Raw genomic sequence first — 24,593 nt, forward strand, 5'->3', positions numbered from 1 at the left:
GTTATCAAAACAGTATCTGTGCAGATACCCTATTCATTGTCACCTCTTCTCGAGAGGAGATATTAGAAAAGATAGAGGTGTTAGCGAGTAATAATGCTGGGAACTTCTTCTCAGCCTGTTTAGAAGCACAATATTTACGGGAAGGGAGCAGAGTCATTTTACGTGACCAGTGTGATAATTGATCACCTCTTCGTGTTGAATAATTTCATGTTGTTTACAAATATCTTGTTCTTAATGCTCTGTTGATGTGAAAGAATTTAATAATTTTATCGTTTACGTACAAAATGCAATGAATGTAAGGATATCACAACTGTACATCCCACTTCTGCGTTAATTTACACATCTTTGTTAAGCAAGATGTAATATCAGGTCACTGTTAACCTCAACGAGTGGGCTGTCAAAATCGCATCAGGTTTTGATGACGTGAGAGATTCAGACTGAATCCCGCAATTAAGCAACATTTACAGAAATGAAATAGCCAGATAAAGTTATCCTTTTTCAGTTCTGGATATTGCGTCAGAGACGACGGTCCTTGCTAACGCAGTATGTGAAAGAACTCACTGTACGCTTTTTCAGTGTTGGCAAGTGCTTCAGAAAGGTTCATGCTTATCAACGCTTTTATCCAAGCGAAATGGATATCGTATCTTAATCTTATTTATAATTATAAAACAGAAATCACAATTGTTTGTTTTTATATACTCCATATACATGGAATAAAAACATTTACTACAACCCTTAACGTATAAAGCGCTGCAATGTTGTGATGTTTGTTTGTATACGCCGCAGCCACTGCTGGGTAAACAATACACAATGTTAAAGCTATTCATTTTCACTATCAATGTAAAACAATTTGTATCCACATACGTATACATAAAACATAGCTGATAAAGGGAACGGTTGTCGTTTAAACCCGATCATTCATGTAATTTCAATCAAAGACAAACAAAAGGCGATTGAATAAACGTCGAATAAATCACAGCGCTGCACTATAAAAGGTTTGAAAAGAGCACCTGGGGCAGAGTAAAGGTGTTAACACCATTTATAAGACCGGTACAGGTAAAGAGTTTCAGGTTACTTGGTCGACGGTGCAAGGTTTCTGACTTTGCGAATTTCACTTTAGCACAGTCGATCTATCATTTACATGTTTTATGGAAAAAATCTACAGCATTTAACCAACACCAATCCGATCTTAGCCGCCGTACAGTCGGTGATCACAAAAGAAAGAGCCACTGTTCGGGTGAGGGTAAGTCAACTTGTTTACGATAAGTTACATGTAGCAACCGTATCTTTTAGGGTTTGTTGTCCAGTGCAAGGAGTGACTTTTCCCCCCTCAAACTACATGAAAGAATAGTAGGGGAAATATTCTACGTATTTTGTATTATCATGGACATAATATCCATGCTTTTTAAACTACTTTTGGGTGAATTTAAAGAGTTCTCCTCATGAACAACTTCCTAAAAATCCTCATCATTGTGACATGCAGAGAGCTGATAACCCAATGTGGCGATGTCCTACATGTACGTTATTTCCCTGTTAAACCATATTATTTTAAAAGATTAAAAAGGGAGAGAGAGATTTTATATAGCTAACTTCAAATGTCCAAGTGTCTTGCCTCGCTTTTAAACGGCAGGATAACTCTAATATATTCCACAGAAACGCTTGGATTAGATTTCGAGACCTTGCATGTATGGATACTCACGTAGACTCTGAGTTTATACACCACATGTTAACAGCTTCTACATCAGAAAGCATTAATAATTCACTTCAATTTCTTTCAGAAAATCCACCCCTGAAATTTGCAAACATTAAACATGGAACGAAGTGCCTAAGCAAATTTCAACACAAGCAAGATGTAACTGTCTAAAAAGAAAACCTTGTTAAGTAGTAGTTAGTCTCAGCGGAACTAAACTAAATTGCCAGATGGAGCCTCCCAAATCGCGGGGGTCAAATACTTCTGGTATACCGCTGTTTGGAGATGCATCAATGTCGAAGAAGAAACAAGTGGGTGACTACACGCTGACGCACATCTTAGGACGGGGTTCTTTTGCCTCAGTCAGATTGGGGACACACCTGCCTACCAAGGAAAAGGTAAGTTGATGATATACCCTCACGTGCTTTTTAAAATAATTTTTATCTTTTATTGTTATTTTTAAAGTTGATTTGGTTGTAGGCAACATGAAGATGAATTAAAAAATAAGATATTCTGGCCATTGCACGTATACTCAGATTACCAAACTGATAACGACAGCTTTGTCCCCTCTAAAGTTTTTTACGAATATTTAAATTTAAGCAGCGTCATGGGATAGACTGCCATAAAGTGTGAACCTGAAAAAAAGACCTTTTTCTTTTTGTTTGTTAGGAACATGACTTTTCACTTAAGGCAATTTTTTAGCTATAAATTGGTTTTTGGTGTTATACCTCCGTTTAGTATTATTCTTGGTTCAAAAGTAGCTTATCAATTTTAGTATAACATATGTTTCAAAGAGGTGACGACGTTCTGTTTTTTTTTCCTTTTTTTTTTTCGAACAAATCAGCCAAATCGAACGGCTAATGAAGTGACTGTTATGGTGTTACCATAGTTATTTAATCACCTTTACGTTTCGCTCACAGAATTTGTTTTCATATTATCGGAGAATATCTATTCTACAGTGGGATTGTAAAACATAAAATGGGCATATTACAAAACTGTCATTTCTGGGTAAATGGATTTCATTTTATCTTATGAGCCAAAAAAAAAAGTCCTACTTTTTTATACGATCAAGCCTTAAATATATATTTGAGATTAATCCATGTTAGGAAGTTTGAAATTGCCTTGCTACTTTTCACATTGTTGTTACTATAATGTTTGGTATTGTTATTTCTATACAACTTATCGATATCAACTTATACAATGTGCTCACGCGATTAGTTAGATCTATCGATAAGTAAACGAAGCCTTTGTTTCGAACAAACATGGTTTATTCCTTCTTGCAATTTATACAATCAAATCCAGTCAATTTCTGCTCCAGTGTGAAAGAAAAGGGGGCCTCAAATTCGTCTTTATTTATATAAGAGGAAGGCTGTGTTATATCTATCGCATTCTTCCTTGGCTACATACCTGCGATACATAGCAATAAATGAGACCGTAGTGTTTAAGTGTCATATCAAACAGCGATCAATTGCCGCGGACAATGCTTACCCAGGGAGACCAGCTGGGCTTTCACCAGAACTTCTCGGAAAAATAATTCCGGAAGCGTATCTTTGAGATTTTGCAAGGAATTTTTTATTCAACAAGCTGAATAAATAGCTAGAGAACTCGATGACAAGACGCACACTTTAAAAGTTCATGTATTGTGTACACAAAAACTAAGCCGAATTAAAGACTGAACAGACGGATTACGTATCTGTGGTTGAGATAAGCAGTAGGTCTGTAGCGGATAACTGTTGATTTTCAAACCAATTCCTCAATACAGGTGGCCGTGAAAGTGGTAGAAAAGGATTCCCTGGATAAGGTGGAAGCCCGTCACCCGGAATTCAAGGGTCAATGGAAAGAGACAGAGATTCACCAAAGCCTAGATCACCCCCACATCGTCCGGTTGTATGAGATCTTGGAGACCAAAAGGAGTTTTTACCTTGTTCTAGAGCTGGTGGAAGGAGGAAGTCTCATTGATCATTTAACAAAAAGGTAAGAAGCCCAGTATTGCAGTTTGACAATATCAAATTCGAAATCAGAGGCAGACGAGATGGCTGTCTATTGATGGAGCCTGGTCTTAACATACAGTTAGTAGTCAACTCGGGAAATATCGGGTCACTAGCCCTGAAGCAAATAAACAGTAATTTTGTTGACTTTTTCCATAATTTATGAGATCAGACCTCCCTGTGTTAATCTATCTTGACTAAATGTTTCACCAAGAGCAGAAAATCTTCGACACTTGAAAGCGTATCACAGTACATTTTCGTTAAATTATTGGTTTTTAACAGGTTCATTTTTTATCGGGAGACGTGTATGAATTTTGTTTCAGAGGTCCACTCAGTGAGAATGAATGTCGACGTTATATGGTGCAAATTGTCTCCGCCCTTCACCACATCCACAGGGTCAACGTCGTTCACAGGTAAGCTTTATCATACAACCAATAGACTCATAGCAAAAATAAATTTACTTTATTTATCTTCTCTAAACACTTCAGAGGACTATTAGTACCGCATCTCGAGACGCTTCGGGGTGATTTGTTTCTTCCAAGAAAACAAGTAACACTATTTTGTTTAGGTCTTGGATGGAAGCTGCAGATTGGAGTAATATTACACAGATTCAGTTCTCGAGTGCTTTTCAGACATTCGATTTTTTACAAGAGGCGTTATAATGTTTTAAGTCGCCGTTTTTGGTGGTCTTTGTGCATTAGTAAGTCATATACCAGTAGTCACAGTGTGAGTAACTGAAACTTTTATCTCAGAAACACGTCGACTATTTTCTTATTTATATTTTGTCAAAATTCCGCAATATAACAGTCGTTATATTTTGTTTCACAGGGACCTTAAACTTGAGAACTTTTTATTAGACAACAATAACAACATCAAGGTTATAGGTAAGTAGAGTGTAACACCTGGTTTCTGCTTAACACAGATGGGCGTGATGAGACGGCTGCCTACTTGTAGTTGCCATGGTATATATAGTCGATGCGGGAATATTAAAGTAGTGTATATATATATCAATAGCAGCAATCGCTGGGTTCAAGTCTTGACGAAGAAAATTTACCTGAATAGTAAAATAATTGTATAACCAGTGGGTCTGTATGCAGCTTTTGGTGATAGTATACTATCTCAATAGAGATGTGGTAACAAGTGGTCCTTCCTTCTTGAACTATGACAATAGAAATACTGTATTAGAAGTGTATCAGTGGATCAAATTTCAAGCAAAATCGTGTGTCGTCTACTGTGTGTGTTACTGTTGTAGGCAATTTAACTCAAAAGAAACAGTCCTTCAACAGCGTACACGGCATAGTTGGGAATTGTTTATATAAAAAAAATACGTCGATTCAATTTCAGATTTTGGTTTGAGTGGAATTTGGCAACAAGATAACGTCTTCACACTCCCTTGTGGCTCGCCGGCTTATGTGGCCCCAGAGATCCTCGGCAAAAGACGGTACGGACCCGCAGTAGACCTTTGGAGCATGTGAGTAGGGGACCCTTGTCTACAATATGCACTTTGTTATGATACTGTTATCGGATTTGATTCCAGTTTGTTCTAGTCGAGAGCTTCTCTAAATATCCATTGATTTTTTATAGCATTACTGTGCCAAATTTTTATTCAGACACGCATCCTGTTTTACTAGCAAAAATCAATCGGTTTGATTGATTTACCAATATCATTTAAAATCTTTATTTATTTTTAGTGGTGTTTCGCTGTACGCTTTACTGACTGGTAATTTCCCATTCAACGTCAAGGGATTATCCGACCCACTCGCAATTCATGAAAAGATCTCAAAACGATGTTTTATTCCGCAAACACTTTCTGAAGGTATTCTTTTTTGCTTCATTCATATTTTTCACGTATCACTTTTTTCTAGCATGTGTCTGTGTTTTCTTTCTACCTTTTTTCCTCTCTTCGGTAAAAAGCTTTTAGATTCTTACTGACTTAACTATTTGCATCTCACTTCTTTCTGTGGTAATTAATTTTCAACGTATAAGGAGCGAGAACGGAATGGAATAAATGCGATTTCTGGCAGGAGGAAATTACAATCGTTGATGAAAATTGAACACGCGTGTTTCTTTCTTTGATTCCAGCGTGCCAGGATCTTCTTCGTAAATTGCTGGAGCCAAACGTTAAGCGGCGTCTTACGTTATCCGAGCTAATGAACCATCCTTGGCTTACCACGGACGCACCCCTTCTCTTAATAACAACTCCAGCAACCAACTACAACCATAACATTATTAACTATATGGCAAAAACATACAAATGGACAGAGGGTCAGATTTGCGAAGCCGTGAGAATGAGGAAAACAAACGATATATCAGCAACGTATTTTCTACTAATGAAAAAGTTGGAACGCCAAAGAAGCAAGTTTAAAAGCGTGTGCTCAGAGAATCCGGACGCTGAAGTCGGCGTCACTGAGGAAGGAAACCGTCCTAAAAACCCTCAGGGACAGGAAGGTGGGAAGGGTAAAGCCAAGCCTTGTGATCGTGATAGTGATTACCATTCGGACGACGTGTGCTCTTCTTCCAAACCTGAAAACACAAATCAGGAAAACGACGAAATAAACGAGGCAGATGAAGAAAAGCATGAGGTCCAGCCTCAGAGGTCCAGCCTTTCTGTCATTCGAGGGGAAACACCCAACTCTTTATTACCAGCTGTTTCAACTATCGCTGGTTATCCTAACTCGGAAAGAGAGGAAACTTTTAAACCTGCACCTGACCCCTCTCTTAACTCTAAGAGGTCATCACAACTGTTACTAGGCAACTATAGAGCCTGTTTGCTTAAATTAAAAGAATGTTCGAAAAAGAAACCGATGCGGAGTTCATTAAAAACGTCTCGCAGTGGAGAAGAGACCACTAGCCATAATAAAACCGGTTTCAAGTCAGTTAATTGCTCAAAATGGTTTCAACCCAGTGACTTTGGGTTAAGAAGGAGCGAACCCCCTACAGTGTACATCGAAGCAGAGGGGGTATCAGGGGTGTCTGCAACAATGAAGGGGGCCGCCCAAAATACGAAAGGAAAGGCCGTACGATTCGAGCTTGGAAAGAATTCTTCTAGTCAGGAACGACTGAATTGTGCCGCTTCCCCCGAACGTTCTTTCCAAAAGTTTATCTTGGACAAGTACGCAAAAGATAAACAGAAGAAGAAGGAATTTGAAGATCCAGCTCTGTGGGAGAGACTGTGTGGGTCGAGACAAAGTCTCCAAAGTGACTGGCCGGGGAACCGCTCAGAGTCCGGAGACAGTACGGAAACCAAAGAGGAGTCCAGACAGAATGCTGAGGGAGATAAATACGGTTACAACGTGAGGTTTATAACACGAGAATTGAAAATTCCTCACCAAGAATGTATCCGTCGTGCCAAAGAACTAATGAGAAGAAATGCCGCTTCCAGCCCGTCCTCCCCACGAGTCCCGCCGAACTCTGCGCTAGGTGGGCGCAGGCACGCGCCGCCATCCCCCGATGCCCTCTACGACAAGGATCAAGAAGAGATATATACCCCGTCTATCCCCAAGGTTGTCATTACAAAACTGTGCCAAAGCGTTACTCCAACGCAAAATCCTACAAGTGCCATCCCAGCTCTATATCCGAAGTCTCCCAACCTCACTGCGGAGAGGGCATCCATATTCACTCCGGCGTCACCATTACTTTCACCGTCTCCAGAAATGCTCAAAGCCACCAAAAGGCTTAACTTCAAAACTGCCACTAATCAAAAGTCACCTAGACATGTTTGGTCTTTTGGCAAAAAAGAAAATCAAGAAATTAGTGCCAATGCAGTACTACCAGCTGCGGAGACGAGGGACGCTCTTTGGAGTCCAACTGACAAGTGGAGAAGCAAAGATAACAAAATTACGCGAGGTAAGTGCAATGACTGCCTTGCTGATTTAGATTTTTCGTTCTCAAAGTATCAGTTCAAAGTACACATTCAATTGCTACATTGGCAAATGTTTAAATAACACAAAACTGGTTGACTTGTTTTTTTATAAGCTCGATTCCTGTATAATAGTAAGAATAACAGAACGAAACGTGCTTTTCAACATAGTTTTAATTGTTGTGAAGTTTTGCAAGAGGAGAGTTGTAAAAGGAACACAGGGTGTAAGTTAGTTTACATCATAATTTCAGTTAATTATAGAAAACGGCATAGGCGACCTGCCTTAATAGGCAACTTTTAAGAAGACAGAGTAGGGGCACTTCCTACGTTTATAAACTGAAATACCATTTACGATCAAAACGTTCACATGTCTCGTTCTATTTTAAATTTCAGAGATCAATAAAGTCCGAAAATTGGGTTCTCTATTTGTGAGCCCGCGGACTCTCCCCCAGGACCCGAGATCACTGTCCCTGACACAGTTACGTCAAAATGGTATGAAGCAACTCAAGGAAAAAGTTACAAGTTGAACTGAGCTTCCACTGTGAGCGCACTCTCTGCTCTACCAGAAGGAGCTGGTTTCACGTTGCAAATATGCCATGTGTAGCCATGCTAGAGCTTCAAGTTAAAGCATCAGGACCATCATAAGTGCTTCGTAATTATAGTTACACCTGCAGTTCAAAAACTTTCAACATAACATATTTGACAATTAGGCTACTCAATAGGCAGAGTTGTAATTCCACTTTCTCCAGTGATAATCAACATAAGGTTAAAGATAAATGTGCAATAACTTAATTTATTTTCACTAAAGTGTCATGTATGTTAAATCTGATATCAAATGACTATTTTAGATCTACAAAAATTTTCAAGAAATAAATTCCCCTTTTTGTACTTAATCAAACTGACTTTAAAGAAAAAGTGTAATAAATGACTATTCCTTTATTTATTGCTTCTTTCTCCTTATCAAACTCAAGTTAATATTATTCTTTCATTAATTTGCTAGAAGCACATGCAAAAATCTTGCAGTGCTTACAATTATAAGTTAAACTAATATCATATAATTACCAACATGCTACAAAATATACCTAAGGCAGTTGCAACAATACAATATAAATTGCACAATAATAAACATAAAACATTTTTGCCAAATTGTAAAAAAAAACAACAATATTTGCTTATAAATCTTTCAGTTCTATCTCCTAAAAACAACTAACATTGACAAAACTTTCCAACTACTAATGCACTGTCAAACATTCAATACAGACAGAAGTACACTAGTACTGAATTAAAACCCAAACAACAACAAAAAATCACAATGTCTTGACAACATGTTAACCTTAAACATAAACATGAACTTTTTCTTTCTTTTAATACATACAAAATTTGACAATACTACTGTCTACATGGAATGTGCACCTACGCTCTGTCAAACAATTTCTCATTCTTACAATTAAATAAATTTGGTTGGTTAAATATATACTTTTTTCTACAGACAAGCCATAGTTTTCTAGCACCTCAAAATTACTACCTCTGCATCTTGCTGGATGTGGTGGACTAGTCATATTTCACAATGAAGGCCATACATATTAGTTACATTGTTCTTTACCCAGAATACTCTGGCCCATGTGCTTTAATTACAAAACTTCACTCCCACTCTTTTTCCATTAACTTATTTTTCCGTAATCTAACTTTTTAAAACTATGTGCTGGTTGCCCAGATTCCCCATGTATTGAAGCCAGTCTAGACTAAGTCAGCACCTGGTACACTCTGAATGTTCTGTTCACAAAGACTTTTTTGAAATACTTGGTGTATGCTGGGCGTCCATACCGTATCTCATCACAAAACCTTGGAACTTTTGAAGGAACCAGTCCAGGTGAGAAGTTACCATGGTCTGGTATCTGAAACAATGTAGGTAGCATGTACAATGTATATGCAGTGGCCAAATGAAAGTTTACAAGTCCCTCCATGTAGATTGAGGCAAGGAACTGATCTTCTATAAAATGTACTTAGTCTAGCTGAAGTAAATTGGTCAAATTTCTTTGCAATATTGATAAGTCAAGGATCATTTATGAGTCAACTTATGTTTTCATGCTCTTAGAATGCATTCAAAATCCTGACTTGGATCATTTATTTTTAAAGTTTAAGCTATGACATAAATATATTCTGAAACATGACAAACAAATGAAAAAGGGGCACATATACTACACAAATGGGTGAATTTACCACTCCATTGTCCATGTCAATGATATCAGGTGTCCTGCAGTCATCAGATGGAGCCATACAGATACTGTCTTCTAGGATGATATAACTGGCATTGTACTTCTTCATGATGGTCCAGACATCTTCTGGGGTCCTGCGACCATACATCTGGTATAACTAAAAATTAAATAAATAAATAAATAAATAAATAAATAAATAACAATAAAAAGGGGATTTCAAAGGTTAAAGCCATGCATTATTGCAGTTTTGTTTTATGCAATGTTAGTTTTCTGATGTCTTCTGTTCAGAATGAAAGGATCTTTTTACTGAAGAAAAAATATATAATGCAACATGCAGCAAGCTTTGTAGAAAATAGAAATAGAAAAAGCAGCAGAAAGAAAAAATAAAAGAAAATAAAGAGCCTTTGGGATTTAATAATAACATATATCAGTTTCATTTCACCATCTCAGGCTAGTCAAAGTTTGGACCTTATCAACACTAAGTATAGAAAACTATAAAACCCAAGTTTCCTAGAGCACTTTGCAAAATAAATACTGCAGGTTTTACCTCCTTTGTTCTTATTCTGAGCCCTTTATCTTCATAGTGAGGATGGTTGGTAATATGTCTCTCAGTGCACAATTTTACTCCTGCCAAAAGCTGCATGCTGCCAGTAAAAGCTGCTTCCCTTGGAACACTTTTCCTTAAAATCAAATTCAGTTAGGTTTATCAAATCCCTTAATCACATTCCGCTTACTCATTAACTAATTATCTATCCTACTTGAAAAACTGTATGCATTGCAGCAACATTAATGTGATTGGAATAAAATTAAAAATGAAAAAACATCAATGAACTTTTTTTAATATTAACCCAATATCATACACATCCCTTTTTATCAATTTTTTTCTGTTTAAGTTTTAAAGCATCTTCTTAAAATGTCCCGATCTTTTCCAAGTTTTACATCAAAACAGCATTTTTTAAACAAAAAAAATCCGCTGTTCTTTTACATAAGACACTAGGCATCAGCTTTCCATTGCATTATCACATGACAAAAGGGAAATTATGAAGATTAAAGTTACTTTCCCTTCCTTAAATTCATCACAATTTCTGTGACTTATCTCCATCCAAATAGTTTTATGATACACTGTTGGGAAAATTGATGATGCTACTTATCATGATGATGGTACTTACTGAATCTTTCTCCTAATTAGATTTGACATGTTATTTACCACATTCAATCTTCATGAAATAATTAAGATGTTACAAACATGCTTTGAAATCCCACAGCATCAATAATTAGCTTCTCTGGAAACCACATTCTTTCTTTATGTTACAAACTACATGCAATTTATGTTCCATTAAGTTGGCAACTGAAAATTATAGCCACAAACTTGTTTTCAGGTGTTTTCCTCTACATTTACATGGCACTGCTATCATTTGTAGAACTATAATCAAATAGACCTCATTCTGGACCCCATACCCCCCCCCCCCCCCCCCCCCCCCCCACCACCACCACCACCACCACCCACCACCGCCCTAAACCCTGTTTACCCTCCTTTATCCTTTATAACTTACTTTACCCATTCCATGAGATCTACTGTGTCTGGATCATAGAACTCCCGCAAATCTTCCAATTCTTTCCACACTGATGGTAGACTCTGGAATACAAAACATTTAATAGAATTTGCTACACTGAGTTTGACTTAAAACATGCCTTGAATAAATATTTTAATGCCAAAATAAAACAAATGGATAATTCACTGAAAGCTGGTTCTAGTTCATGCTAGTATTAAATCAAATCAGCTGTTGATAAGATGATGAAATTGATGGAGGATTTATGCCAACTGGCAGTTCTAATAAACTACAGGTTATAATTTATAAGCTCCTACCATCTGTATTAAGACACATACTGACACATCATGTGTCAATATGAACACACACTTTAAATCACTGTGCCGATACAAAGATTAATAAGAATTAATATCAATAAGTGCTATCTATAAGTGTACCAGCATACATCAATATTGCTGTAACCCTGTGTGCTGTAACTTACCACTGCCAGTAGTACTGCCAGCATTGTACATGTGGACACATGCCTGATACATTGGACCTGGAAAATACAATAGGAAAATGGATCAATAAAGAGAATTAAAGTCAGTTTTGCTTTTTTTTTTTTTAAGAACTTAATAGTCACTTTTACCTTATACATACTACAGGACACATGTTTTAGTATTATAAATGTGCAGCCTGCATACCTTTCACATAACTACGTACCCTACTCCTAATCTTCCACTTTAAAACATGACATCAAAATTACAGTCTTCACTTATCAGTTGCACACACTTACATTGTGCCTACCATAAACAGTGGTTTTAAGGATCTCTCTGGCACTGCTGAGATCAAAAACCCATAAATAACTATAAATGTTGTGTATGTGTATGATATCAAAATATTATTTATTACAGTGGCTTTTGTAACTGAAGGAAAATGAAAAGAAAAGGTACCACAAGCTATATATACTTTTTAGACTTTTCACTCTCTTTTATTCTTACAAAGATCTCTCTCCTGATGTTCAGCTTGGCCAGGACAAATTTCCATGTCTGATAATCACTGATCCCCCAGGAAGCCAAAATACACATGTAGGGTGTCCATAAGTACTTCATTCTCAGCACCATCACTCCCATAACACCAAACAGAATAGACTGCACTGAAATACAAAACAAAATGACCAAAATCGTTTTAAACATAAATTTAATGAAGAATGATAAATGCTAGCATTAAGGGAAGTTCCTTTTACTTGTGACCGGTAAAACAAGACTGTGAATTTCAATTAAAAAACCGCTACAGCACTAAATCATAATCATATGTTCTTATGTACAGCAAACAGTCCGAATAGTATCAAGAAAAATCAGCACAGCCAATTGCTTAAGTACCTAAGTGGTATGCTAATTCAGGTCTGTTAGCTAGAAGATGTGTAGCTGTAAGGGGAGACTGCCCTTCCTCTGCTTTCTGTTTATCCTCTGCTGGAACTTTATTACTAGGTGGCCTTCACAACAAAAATAATAAATATATATAAAATCAGACAATTCATCTTCAATATCATTTCTGTATGTAGGAAAATAAGGGCACTATGGGAGATTAAATTTGGTGTGTGTTTGGTCGACTCAATATGCAGAGAAAAAATTTCAGAAGCTGAGGGAACACTAAAAATATCACCCCATAGCTGCTTCAGGAGGTGTGTCATTCAGTTAAGCTTCGTGGACAACTGAAACTGTATGGATTAAACTTAGAATCCACAATACTAAGACCATATGAAGATACCAATGTAATCTGATGTTGTCACTTAAGACTATTTCTGGGTCCAAGTTAGTCCCACTGTGAAAACAAGCAACTGAAAGTGAAAGACCTACCACCAATGCTGTATCAGAGCTGTAACCAGACATCCCAGGAGAACAATGGTGACTATAACATAGGTAGGGAAGACAAACCTCTCTGTCAGTCTTACATAGGTATCCATTGGTAAAAACTGGAAGGCTCCATTGCACAGGTACATACGAACATCAAAATCCCTGAGAAATAAACAGACTGAAAATTGACAAAAAAACAGGACTGCATATGATTTGCTCTTGTGGTTTTTAAGTGGGTTTTAGGACTTAAAGTAAAAAATTGAAACATTTTTGCTATTGACTAAAACGTGTAATGGCAAAAACTATAGCATACAGTTGTTTTAATTTTCCCTTTATGTTTTTACAACAAAGTACATTTAAAATCAAGTATTATATTCCTGAAAATTCTAAATCTCTTATGAAATTAATTTTGTTACCTAGAGAAGCCAAAGCCAAATTTATTCTGCACAAATTTATAGATGTGTTCATCAGCTTCTTCTTGCAAAATTATCTGCAAAAAAAACCAAAAGACTACAGACTACGTATGTATTCAGTTATCACTCAAGGAGGTGTCCTTATTACAGAGCCTGTAACAGTTAAAATATTAAATGATATAATGAAATGTTCCTGTTCAAACTTCCTTTCAACTAACAAATAAAACAGCTACATGTAAGTTAAATTGCCATTAAGGCAATGAGTGATATATATATCAAAAACATTTTTGCATAACAAAAGAAATCCTGACTTACATCCAAGGTCTATCTATTTACCTTAATGGCCTTGTTAATAGTGACAGTGCTTACAGCTGTGAATACTAATTTTAGAAATAAACTTGCTATTCTTGTGGTAATACTGCATTGACGAGGTTGATCTCCCTGGAAAAAATGATAAAAGGTATGTCAACAAAAGCCAAGTTACTCATTTTTAAAATATTGATGAAAATTAATACTCAGAAGATACAGACTTACAACCAAGACACGTTATACCAGTAACTAAGCAAGCAGGCTCTCCCAAGTGTAACATTTGAATTACTTATCAAAATGAAATTAAAATAAAATTAATTAACTGGGAAACTTAAAACGTGTAACTATATGCAGAAATACTCCTTAAGGTATTTCCATACTTTTAGATTCTCTAATTTAATTGTCTCCAAACTTTGCACCAATGAAGTACAGGTGAAACTGGTAATAAAAATGATTTTTTTTGATATGGTCACCGGTTTAGTTTCCTCACCACAGCCAACTGAAATATGGACTAAAATGCTAGAATTGGATATCGCAGCGCCTCTATATAAATAAGTTTTCAGGCCCAGTATATCACTCCTGAGGGGGATAATTACACCTGTTAAGATTTTAATGAAGAGAAAAGAGAATATTTTTACATTTTTTCATACATTTATTGTTGTTTCTATTTTTAGAACTGACCTCATCATGTTTCTACGCCACCTGGTGGCCAGTTTGGAAACCAACAATTTTACACAAAATTGGTCATTGTACCCAATCCCTGAATTTAATTTTCATGAAAATGAGCAAAAACACTCTCCTATGAGTACTTCATGACATGATGTTAAAAAAATAGTAGGTCATCAGGCTAAATATTGAAATATAGTCAATTGAAATTATCAAAAAAAGGCAAAAAATGCCGAAAAATGTAATGTCACCTCAGTTCAAGCCCCAAATATACATCACTTCAACTCTATAGCCCTCAAAGTAGCATTCATGGTATTTCTCACTATATTTAGTTGCTGAATATTTCATAATTGAGAATATAATGAAAGACAGGGGGGATCCAGGGATTCTTGGGAGGGGGTTCTATTTAGGGAGGGGGTTCGTGAAATTCACTTTTTGATATATTTCAGAACAATGAAATTGCACTCACAGCACTCATTGTTTGTGCTTATTGCAAAAATAATTTACAAGGGACTGCAGTGTCTTTTTGTCCTTAGTAACTCTTGATGCTGCAGTGGCTCCCTCTATACATGCAGTATGGAAATACCTTAATATTAGAGTGGATACTTTTTTTTAGAGTATGCACAAAAATATAGCACAGATCTAGACAAATTGTTCTTAAATCAATTCCAATCAATACCTTTCAACCAAATTTATGGGTGTCGTCTATGCCATAGAGATGTTAGCGGGAACTTTTCATGTAAAACAAGCAGAAATACTTACTGTAATATACATCAGTAACAGTGTTGACAGAATGAGACTGAGAACAAGAGAGCAGAGAATCATGGTGTTCACATACTGCAGTATACATGTAGCCAGCAGTGAAAATGCAATCACTCCTAACATCCTACGAACCTAAAATAACAGAATAGTGAAGAGTTATGTTGGGCTTAGAAACTGTTTGTTTAGATCAGATACTGTTATTTGACATTTGATAAAATATAAAAAAATATTATATATATATTTTTTTCAAATTATTGTTTTTCTTTTTATCAAGAGCTTATAAAATATGTGGGTATTACCTCCAATATTTCTGTGACTGTCAGTCACCATCATCAGGGAGTAAGTAATGACCCTAGTCATTTACTCCCTGATGATGGTGACTGACAGTCACAGAAATATTGGAGGTAATACCCACATATTTTATAAGCTCTTGATAAAAAGAAAAACAATAATTTGAATTGATACATACAGAGCTAATGAAACTGTTCTCTTATTATATTTTTGTCTTTTTTATATAGACAGCATTTAGTATTGGTTTAAACCGATGTAAATGTTAAGTGAATAGAAAATGAAGTAGGACTGTAAACAGAGTTAAGGGTTTCAACCTAACAGCATAAATCAAGTTCTCATAATTCCCATTCTTTTTTCAAATGGAAGGTCCCAGGTGCACATAGCAATGCATGCTTATAGTTTACATTTCTAAATGCTGGTAGGTTATAACTAGTGTTAACCAGACCCAAAAGCAAATTTCTTACTTTGTATCCAGGTAGCATATCCAGCAGCCACACTCCATATAATGCCAAGCCTTGCAATAGTAGAACAAACTGGTTAAACTGCCATGTCACAGCCATGCAGAATGTGCTCAGTGTCAACAGACACAGTACAAGCCTCTAAAAAAACAATACCTTTAATGTTACTTGTATACAGATACATACAGAGGCATTTGCTCAGTGTTACAAGATAATACTAACACAATTAACTTTCACTTAAAAACACTGATATATCTACAGTACATAGTATTACCACTGGGTAGAAGAAAAAGAAAATGAGTGCAAAATGACCTTTTCCTGTAAACTAGACAGCAAAGCTGTCAAATGTACAGACAACAAGAAAGAAAAAAATCCAATGAAGCTGGTTTGCCAATTTGTGCAGTATGTTAATCATCTTTGTAAGTGACAAAATAATAAGAAACGCAGTTTTCCTTTTAGACCATTTGTAGTGCACAAATTAGTTTTTTATCAATTCTGATGCAATGTTACATAATGCTGAACAGCTTTATAAACACTACCAATTTTAAATTATGCACTGCAGGTAACATAGATATTTTTAAAAATGTGACTAGCAAAGGTTTTCAGGCCCATGGAAATTCAAAGTAACACCTTAAAAATGCCAAAATGTACAAAAGTACTGAAATGTGTTATTTTCATTTTTAACAATTATTACATTCTACACAATACCCAATTTACTTTCATTTTTAAATGATCATCTAAAAAATTGTTAAGATGTGAAAAAATCAATAAGAACATTTTCAATTTGCTCCATTCTAAGCTTAAGAACATAGTAGGGGATTGAATCTGACAAACTGCAATGATTGAGTTTATTTCATTTTTGGCACTTTATTACACAATACACGATAACAGATTTACCATCATTTTTATATAAGCAATTTACAAAATTATAAAGATGCAGAAATATGTCAAAGAACACTTTTACAAATATAATAAACTCAATACTGAGACTGTCTAAGAAATGAATTTGAGGAAAACTCATTTATACGAGTATACAAAAACAGCATAACCTCAACAAAAATAAACTAATCAAGCTGATTTTTGTATAAGATCTATATTTCAGACCTTTGAATCAGTCCTGCAAGTTTCAAAGCAAAATATGACATGGTTTTCATTTTATTTGTATGACGATTGATAAAATATGCTAAAAAGAAAAAAAAAACTTTTGGAAAAATGGTCCAGTCAGGCTGATTTTTTAACTTAACTTGAATTTAATGAATATTCATCAGTTTTGTAGACAAGAGGTAAAACAGTTTTCATTTTATTTGTATAACACTGAAAGTGTGCGATAATGGTGATGGTGATGACGACAGACACAGGCAAAGGCTGTATGTACAGTTATATCTGTGTCTGTACATATAAAGTAAGAGCTGTGCATGGTGATTCCTTGGTTAATGGAAAAATACTGACAACACTAAAACAATATGACACGCACACAGTCTCACCCTATTACCTCCTTACTAAGAGATAGTCCAGGTCTTAAGTAGTATGTGGCAGCTGCTACTTCCACCCATAGAAATGGCAGTGAAAAACTCTCTCTGAGAGGTATTGCTAGTTCTACCCTGGTGGTATCAGCCCTGGAGGATACAGAGAAAATATTTCTTGAATTAACAGTATGAAATTTCAGTTTGCATTATTCAACAAAAGACATGCCCATAGGCTATGAAAAATGAATTATGAAAAAAAAATGTGTCCAAATGAGATAATCCTGCATCATTGTGTCAGCAAAACGTGGTAATTAACCGATCAATAACTGGATGTTCAACAACTCACTTGTTAAGAATATAAAATGCTGTTGCTAGAGCACCTGCCAGCCAAGATCCACTAAGCAACCAAGCTGTGACATACAGGGCACACAGCAGCATTCCTTGTAAGGCAAATATGGAGTTAATGTAGAAATAGACTGGTTCCACATTCTGAAATTAACCAAGCAATCATCATAATAGACCAATCCTAGAGAGGAAACATTTAAATATTAAAAACTGAGTCAACAGTATATAATTTAGAAATCAATATCTATATCCATCGTAACTTCAACATGAATGAAATTAGAGCTCCATGACTGAGAGGGGGATTGATTAAAACATGACAAAATAAAAAACCTTCATTATATCCTGGAAAACCCATTTTATTACAAGATTCTTTTCCTCAGATGTCACTTTAGGCAAGTAAAATAAAGTCATGTCAACATAACCTATCCAACCTTTTTACATGACAGATATAAAAACACTTCCTGATACATACTGGTGTTATCATGACAGGCAATCAAACTGACAGACTTAATAAGCAGGTTTTTAATCTAGATGCACTTTAAGTTCTTACCTTAACAGGCAGTGATCTATACAGTAAACCTAATAATACTTCTTGGTAGATGTTCATCCTCTCAAGGACGTTGATAGTATTAAGATGTTCAGTGATGTTATCATGGGTCAGCTCATACCACCCTGAGGAGCAGATCAAGATGAATAATGTCATGGTTCAAAGCCAGTAAAGCACCACCAGTGGATAATAACAGACATGAATAATGTCTAACTACGGTATGCATTTTAGTAAGTGATTATTTTTTGTTCAGCTTTTTACCTATATGGCAATTAATGCATGTATGTAGAGTGAACTTGTGTGATGGACATTTTTAGATGCTAACATTTCACACTATTCCAATGCAAAAGATTAACAATTGCTGTATAAATATTACTTTTTAACAAAAATAAATAATTATGTTTATGATCACCTTGTTTCACTGAAGGAGCATTAACAAACTGCTTGTAATAAGAGTAGTATAGTCCACTTTCTGTCCTAAATGAAATTTCTCTTTCCACTTCCTGAAAGTAGAAAAAATAACCATAATTTCGAATGATGCAATTAAAACCTTTTACATTATTTCAAGAAAAAAATTCTAACTAAGTAGTACACTACATGTGATATATAGAGACCACAGGAGGCTATAATATCTCTTTACATTTCCTCATTTTTTTTCCTTGGAGAAGTGCACACTTTCTATCAATACATTATATTTTCAGGCATCACGCAAAATGAGATTTTCCTATCTGGAGTGTATGTTACAGGTCATGGCACACAATATTGTATTTTTCCATTAAATATACCTAATAGCATCTTCTTGTGTCTTGACAAAATACACTAAAAGCCATTAGGAGCACAGTTTAGTTGATTGTGGTAGAAAAATGTTAGCTGGAAAACTTGATGATTGCACACAAAAACAAATACACACTGGTGCACGCACACACACATGCGTGCATTAACACATGCATGCATGCATACACATACAGTAACTTACAAATACATGCACTCACATTTCATACATAAGTGCCTCTTAGTATTGCAGCTAATTTACTCAATCAATGGTTAACTAACTAATACAGAACTGCTATCCATGTTACTTTCGTTTTGGTTCCAGTTGTCTACAGTCTGTCTGTTATCAACAGTGTGCAAAACATTATGGATGGATGAAACTTTCAGAGAGGTAAGTTCTAAAAAGACTTACAAAGAATCAATCAGATTTTTATAGTGATCCATAACAGTAATGACCTGACCTTTTCAATTGGCAAATTGTTAATTTCACTGATACTGTGTCCTTCAAAGTCACAATTTCTTAAAATTAAAACATCCCCATTAAGTTGGAGCAAAGAAAACTGAAAAGTTGGCTACCCTATAGTATTATTCTATGGAGTGAAAGCACCACAAATGCTATAAACAAAAATATAATTATTAATGATCCCAAAATTGCTTACTTAATATATTGATAATTTTCCCCATTAAAAAGACTGAGTCATTACCATAATTAATTGATTAAAAATAATGACAACTGAGTTGTCTTGGCAGAGATCTGTATTATCTGACTACTAGCACTTTTCTAGTTGGTTTGAAATTTAAACTTCCACTTCCAATTGTGGCCTTCTACCATCTTGTTGTATTCTTGTATCTGTACATAAACACTAGCACATATTTTTTACATAATTTACGGTAAAATTATTGCAAAAATGTAGAAACTGAAAAAGACCAATTACATATGAAATGAACACAAATATAGCTAGGATAATGGAATACCATTAAGAAAAAGTAATTCAGTGACTTGGGTGCTTCATGTTCAAGATGAAGCATTTATACTGTAATCATCTCTTCTCACGTTACTCTAGGGGGTGATAACATAATGTAGGCATCCTGTAAACATTCACACCTCTGAGTCATTAATATGAAGTGTTAATGCCCCTCTACACAGACTTACTCTGGCACTGTGGACAATTTCTTAATTAAGAATTGGAAAATGAAAGTATCTATCATAATGCTTCCAGTGCATTGTTGCTTGTCAAGCAAATTTATCCTGCAGCTGCCGCCATCATTTAATATCAACAATTACGTCTGATATAAATCAGTCTACTTTCAATATACTTACCCTAATATTTGAAAACCACATATCATTCTCGTGAAGTGTCTTTGTGTAGAGAGCATATTTATATCCAATAAAAAGCATGATGAGCAAACCACAGGCAAAGTTGAATTTGCTCAAATGCATGTTCAAAACACTCTCTGTGGCTTCAACAAAGTTTGTGGGACATTTCCCCTTTTTGGCAGGCTTTGTGATGGCTGTTTTATCTCCAGAGACATTATGGTCTGGGGTTGCTCTTGACTTCTTGGTGAACGCTGACCGGTTTTTCCGCTGCTTAACTTCTGACATTATGCATAAGAAATGGGTTAATCCTCAACCTACATGATAAAATATATAAAACCAATATAATTTTTTTCTTTGCAAACATAAAAAAAAAACAATGAGAAATGATTACCATTCATTCTGTCAATATTGCTAAAAAGACTTCAAAACTAATGCACTCATCTGTCATGATTTTTGCTGAGTAATGAATGTTTGAATTCTATAGCTCTAAGTTTATCATGGCTAAGAAAAGAAATTTAGGCATGAATTAAGTGTGACATCTTAAAATTATGGTTTTCTTTGAAAAATCAAATTAAAAAAAAACATTGGCATTTGTTTTACATGTTAAAACATCAATGAGATGTGAACTAAATCTAGACAGTTACATGGACCAAATTGAATAAAAAAGGCTCATTTTATCTTTTTCGATAAGACAGAAAAACTCAACTTTTTTATCCTGCATAATGTGGCCCAGATGAACTACTTCTTGCCTGGGTTATTTCAGAAAAGAACCCAGCACATATTTCCAGCATATGCCTTACAATTTTACAACGCATTTAATAATTACCTTCCCATTCGACATATGAGCAATACTAGGGCATTATTTGGACACTTTCAAATTTACATATCTTTATAACCCATAAAGATCTTGATGGCAATTTAATCATACAGATGGATATATATATTTGTACAAATGGTTAAAGCGAAGGAATTTGCCCACATAGGCTGAATATTGAGAGGAATATGAATACAGGTTTGAACTTCAAATGAAATATAAAATTCTATAAACTTTCTGCACTGATGTAACTAATAGACAGCAAAAGATAGCATCCAAGGCAAAATCCACCTTTCATGGCTATTGCCCTGTATCATTTGTCACTGTAATCAAAATAGTAATGAATGAAAACAGGTAGATAAAAGCTCGCAGCTCGAAGATTCTTCCCAACATCTTAAAGTATGCCACAAGTGAACATATCATTATCCATGGGCTTAGTTTTATTGCCCGTTTTTTCATTCCTCTTTAATTGCATAAAACATCATTCAAGCCTCAAAGCAATTAGTGGGGGAGAAGGACTCAATAAGACACTAATAAGACACTTTGAAAGCACTAAACAAGATATTAATATTCTAGTTTCTCACTTGAAATGCTGAACTCTAAGACATTAACATGGGATGAAAGACATTTGATCAAAATGTGGAAATGTCAAATGCAGGGCAAATTGGCAACTTCTGTGTGAATTTAAGAAAGTGCAATTTGTGGGAAAAAATTCACCTTCTTCAGGAAGTCATTCATGTACACTGCACTGGTAGTAACCAAGTGTCCCAAAATACTCAAAATATGATTTTATGGCACAAACATAAAATAAGCAGCCTAAAATGAAATACTTTTGAAGTTGTGAGGCATAAAAAATATTTGCTTGTTACTCCATTTGGAAATTTTCAATGACTTTCCAAATAAACCTCTTTTTTTTTTGAAAAAATGAAGAACAGATATAATCTCATTTTGGACAAAATGCACTGTCCAAATATAGCAATTCACACAAGCAATTCACACAAGCATCTACATTTCATGACATACATGTCAATTTGGACAAAATATAGCAATTCACTCAAGCATCTACATTTCATGACATACATGTCAATTTGGACAAAATATAGCAATTCACTCAAGCATCTACATTTCATGACATACATGTCAATTTGGACAAAATATAGCAATTCACTCAAGCATCTACATTTCATGACATACATGTCAATTTGGACAAAATATAGCAATTCACTCAAGCATCTACATTTCATGACATACATGTCGGATTGACATGTACATGTACTTCAATAAAACTTAAGTGAGTACAGGTAAAAATGTATACACTACATGTATGCACATGCATAACATGTACTACTACAAGTAACACTGTAGACATGAATACTAATACATGTATATATACTATTATAACAAAAATGCACGATAAATCTTTGCTAACTCATTACAGCTAGAAACTCGAACAGGTAACAATATACATGTTTAAATAAGCAAACTCACATCTGCAATATTGGTCTCCGGGATTCTAGTATTGAAAGTTCGATCTGTCCTCCTTACTCCGACTCCTTCACTATCACCGCTGGCATCACTGGAAATTGATACACATTGTTATTTCGTCTAATAGTGCATATCAAGCGACGCAAGAACATAACCTTGATTCTAGCACTACAAATTACGAGCGTGAAATGATCTCGTCAGCTTTATATGCGAGCAACGTGACCTCAAAATGCACTCAATCCTTGCAGCCGGCTTCTGCAGTTGCACGTTGAGACTGCAATGTTTTGTAGTTAGTGCGGAGTCAGCCTCTGTGTGACTAATGTTTTGTCTCCGGCATAAATCAAATGCAAGAAAATTACGTATCTACATTATTTTTTCATTAATTAATTAAATAACAAAATTACATATTCCATCATTCTTGACTCTTCACCTTCTTCCAAGGAATCCCTCTTGTTTCTTCGAAATGAGTAGTTTGTACCACAGTGTGTCGCTGGGAACCAAGACAAGCTGAAACTGGGACTGATCCAGGTGATGGACAGTGATGACATTCGATTGTCTCGAGTCTTTACATGAATGTGGGAGTCTTTGGCGTGGTTGTTAGACCATTGCCAAGATATAGATGTTACTCTTAAAGATATTGAGTTGCCTCAATCGTAAATGTGGCATTTTGCAAATAGTTAACCGGACCTATTTGACAGCGACCGTTGGACATTTTGTATTTGTCGGGACGGTATAAGTTTCCCGTTGTTTTCTCACTAATAAATTTACTTGATGAGATCAAGCGTACATTGCATGTGCAAGCCCATCTTCTGTCATGTGAACACAGTATTGGCTTTGAAATTTTGCACATTGATCGTTGTAGAAACGAAATTAGGGGGGCGTCTCGATAGTCCGAAGGTTCATTGGTCCGAAGGTTCATTGGTCCGAAAAGTGGTAACATTTTCATCGATTTTTTAATCAAGGGTTCATTGGTCCGACGGTTCTATGGTGAACATTCGGACCAATGAACCTTCGGACTATTGAACCTTCGGACTATCACTACGGCCCCGAAATTAGAGTGACAAGTGGTTGCCGAGGCTCCGATTCGAAAAAGATCGAAAGAGCCAGCTCAGAATGAAATTTAATTTTTGGGTCAAACCAAGTTGCTTCTGACTCAGACTGTGCCCTACCGGTACATGGCGTATATTTCCCCTTAAAACACAATTTCTGACAGCGAAAGGATAGAAAGGTCGCTGTATTGTGTAAGTTTCATAGAGTTTTGGCGCGAAAAGTAGTGAGAAAGAGTGATTAGGCCTACTTGCATGCGCAACTAACTTTTACCCCGGAGAGATAGCACGAAGTATTTGGGCTAGTGGTATGGGTGCCTTAAAAGAAACGCGTTACGAGAACAAAGGTTTTGGTGAAAGCGTCTCAGCATATTTTTTTCTAAAATAAGCAATAAAGCTTTCACAGATTATAACGCGTCTAGGGGTAGAGTTACATAGTCCCCTGTGGACTAGTGACAATTTTGAGGCAGTATTCCAGACATAAGCTACGTACAGTAGGTACAGTTGTATGATACCAGTAAGTTCCCAAGACTAGCACAGGCAAAGACTTAGCATTGAGCGCAGTGCCTGTGGAAGTCAGTGCAAAGAGCTCCACAGAATGGCGAAACTCGAAAAAAAAAACATTGCATTTTCCAGATGGTTACAGAGTTATGGCGAGTGTCAAGAAAGGAGGGTCAAAGATTGGTTAGTGAGAAAAAAATCCGTTTACCCATAGAAATCATTCAGTTCGAGTTTTTCGCGGGACGATCATCAGCTTTTTAACA

At 35.7% G+C, this 24,593-nt stretch overlaps 2 protein-coding genes across 3 annotated transcripts; one reads left to right on the forward strand and one right to left on the reverse strand.

Annotated features, from left to right (window-relative positions):
• Positions 1-998: 998 nt before the first annotated feature.
• LOC106152636 (uncharacterized) lies at positions 999-8,702 on the forward strand. Its single transcript, XM_013526301.3, has 9 exons — positions 999-1,243; positions 1,779-2,088; positions 3,453-3,664; positions 4,002-4,091; positions 4,507-4,562; positions 5,023-5,149; positions 5,370-5,494; positions 5,761-7,524; positions 7,931-8,702. The coding sequence occupies exons 2-9, from the start codon at positions 1,921-1,923 to the stop codon at positions 8,062-8,064; spliced, it is 2,676 nt and encodes an 891-aa protein (XP_013381755.2). The 5' UTR covers positions 999-1,243; positions 1,779-1,920; the 3' UTR covers positions 8,065-8,702.
• Positions 8,311-23,284, reverse strand: LOC106152587 (protein C-mannosyl-transferase DPY19L3). Of its 2 annotated transcripts, none has more exons than XM_086999714.1 (19): positions 23,214-23,284; positions 22,787-22,874; positions 20,488-20,798; positions 18,808-18,898; positions 18,399-18,520; positions 17,850-17,992; positions 17,530-17,653; positions 16,044-16,178; positions 15,289-15,420; positions 13,888-13,992; positions 13,555-13,628; positions 13,142-13,300; positions 12,665-12,777; positions 12,284-12,438; positions 11,785-11,841; positions 11,307-11,389; positions 10,301-10,433; positions 9,758-9,910; positions 8,311-9,432 (listed from the first exon to the last, which is right to left on the reverse strand). In XM_086999714.1, the coding sequence occupies exons 3-19, from the start codon at positions 20,767-20,769 to the stop codon at positions 9,280-9,282; spliced, it is 2,214 nt and encodes a 737-aa protein (XP_086855840.1). In that variant the 5' UTR covers positions 20,770-20,798; positions 22,787-22,874; positions 23,214-23,284; the 3' UTR covers positions 8,311-9,279. The 2 variants fall into 2 exon arrangements, with proteins under 2 accessions (XP_086855840.1, XP_086855841.1); XM_086999715.1 differs by having other exon boundaries at positions 23,188-23,273.
• Positions 23,285-24,593: the final 1,309 nt, after the last annotated feature.

This window comes from Lingula anatina, chromosome 1 (genome assembly GCF_051362555.1).
Source record: "Lingula anatina isolate TDL-2025a chromosome 1, LinAna3.0, whole genome shotgun sequence".
In the NCBI taxonomy this organism is placed as follows: domain Eukaryota; kingdom Metazoa; phylum Brachiopoda; class Lingulata; order Lingulida; family Lingulidae; genus Lingula; species Lingula anatina.

What these genes read in the sequence shown, in the direction of transcription:
- LOC106152636 (XM_013526301.3), top strand. Translation starts at nt 1,921, where the DNA reads ATGGAGCCTCCCAAATCGCGGGGGTCAAATACTTCTGGTATACCGCTG. An exon ending in AGGGTCAACGTCGTTCACAG is followed by an intron (nt 4,092 to 4,506) that starts GTAAGCTTTATC and finishes TTTGTTTCACAG; the next exon opens with GGACCTTAAACTTGAGAACT. An exon ending in TAACAACATCAAGGTTATAG is followed by an intron (nt 4,563 to 5,022) that starts GTAAGTAGAGTG and finishes ATTCAATTTCAG; the next exon opens with ATTTTGGTTTGAGTGGAATT.
- LOC106152587 (XM_086999714.1), bottom strand. Translation starts at nt 20,769, where the DNA reads ATGTCAGAAGTTAAGCAGCGGAAAAACCGGTCAGCGTTCACCAAGAAG. An exon ending in GCATTTTATATTCTTAACAA is followed by an intron (nt 17,654 to 17,849) that starts GTGAGTTGTTGA and finishes TGTATCCTCCAG; the next exon opens with GGCTGATACCACCAGGGTAG. An exon ending in TTGACATGGACAATGGAGTG is followed by an intron (nt 9,433 to 9,757) that starts GTAAATTCACCC and finishes ACATTGTTTCAG; the next exon opens with ATACCAGACCATGGTAACTT.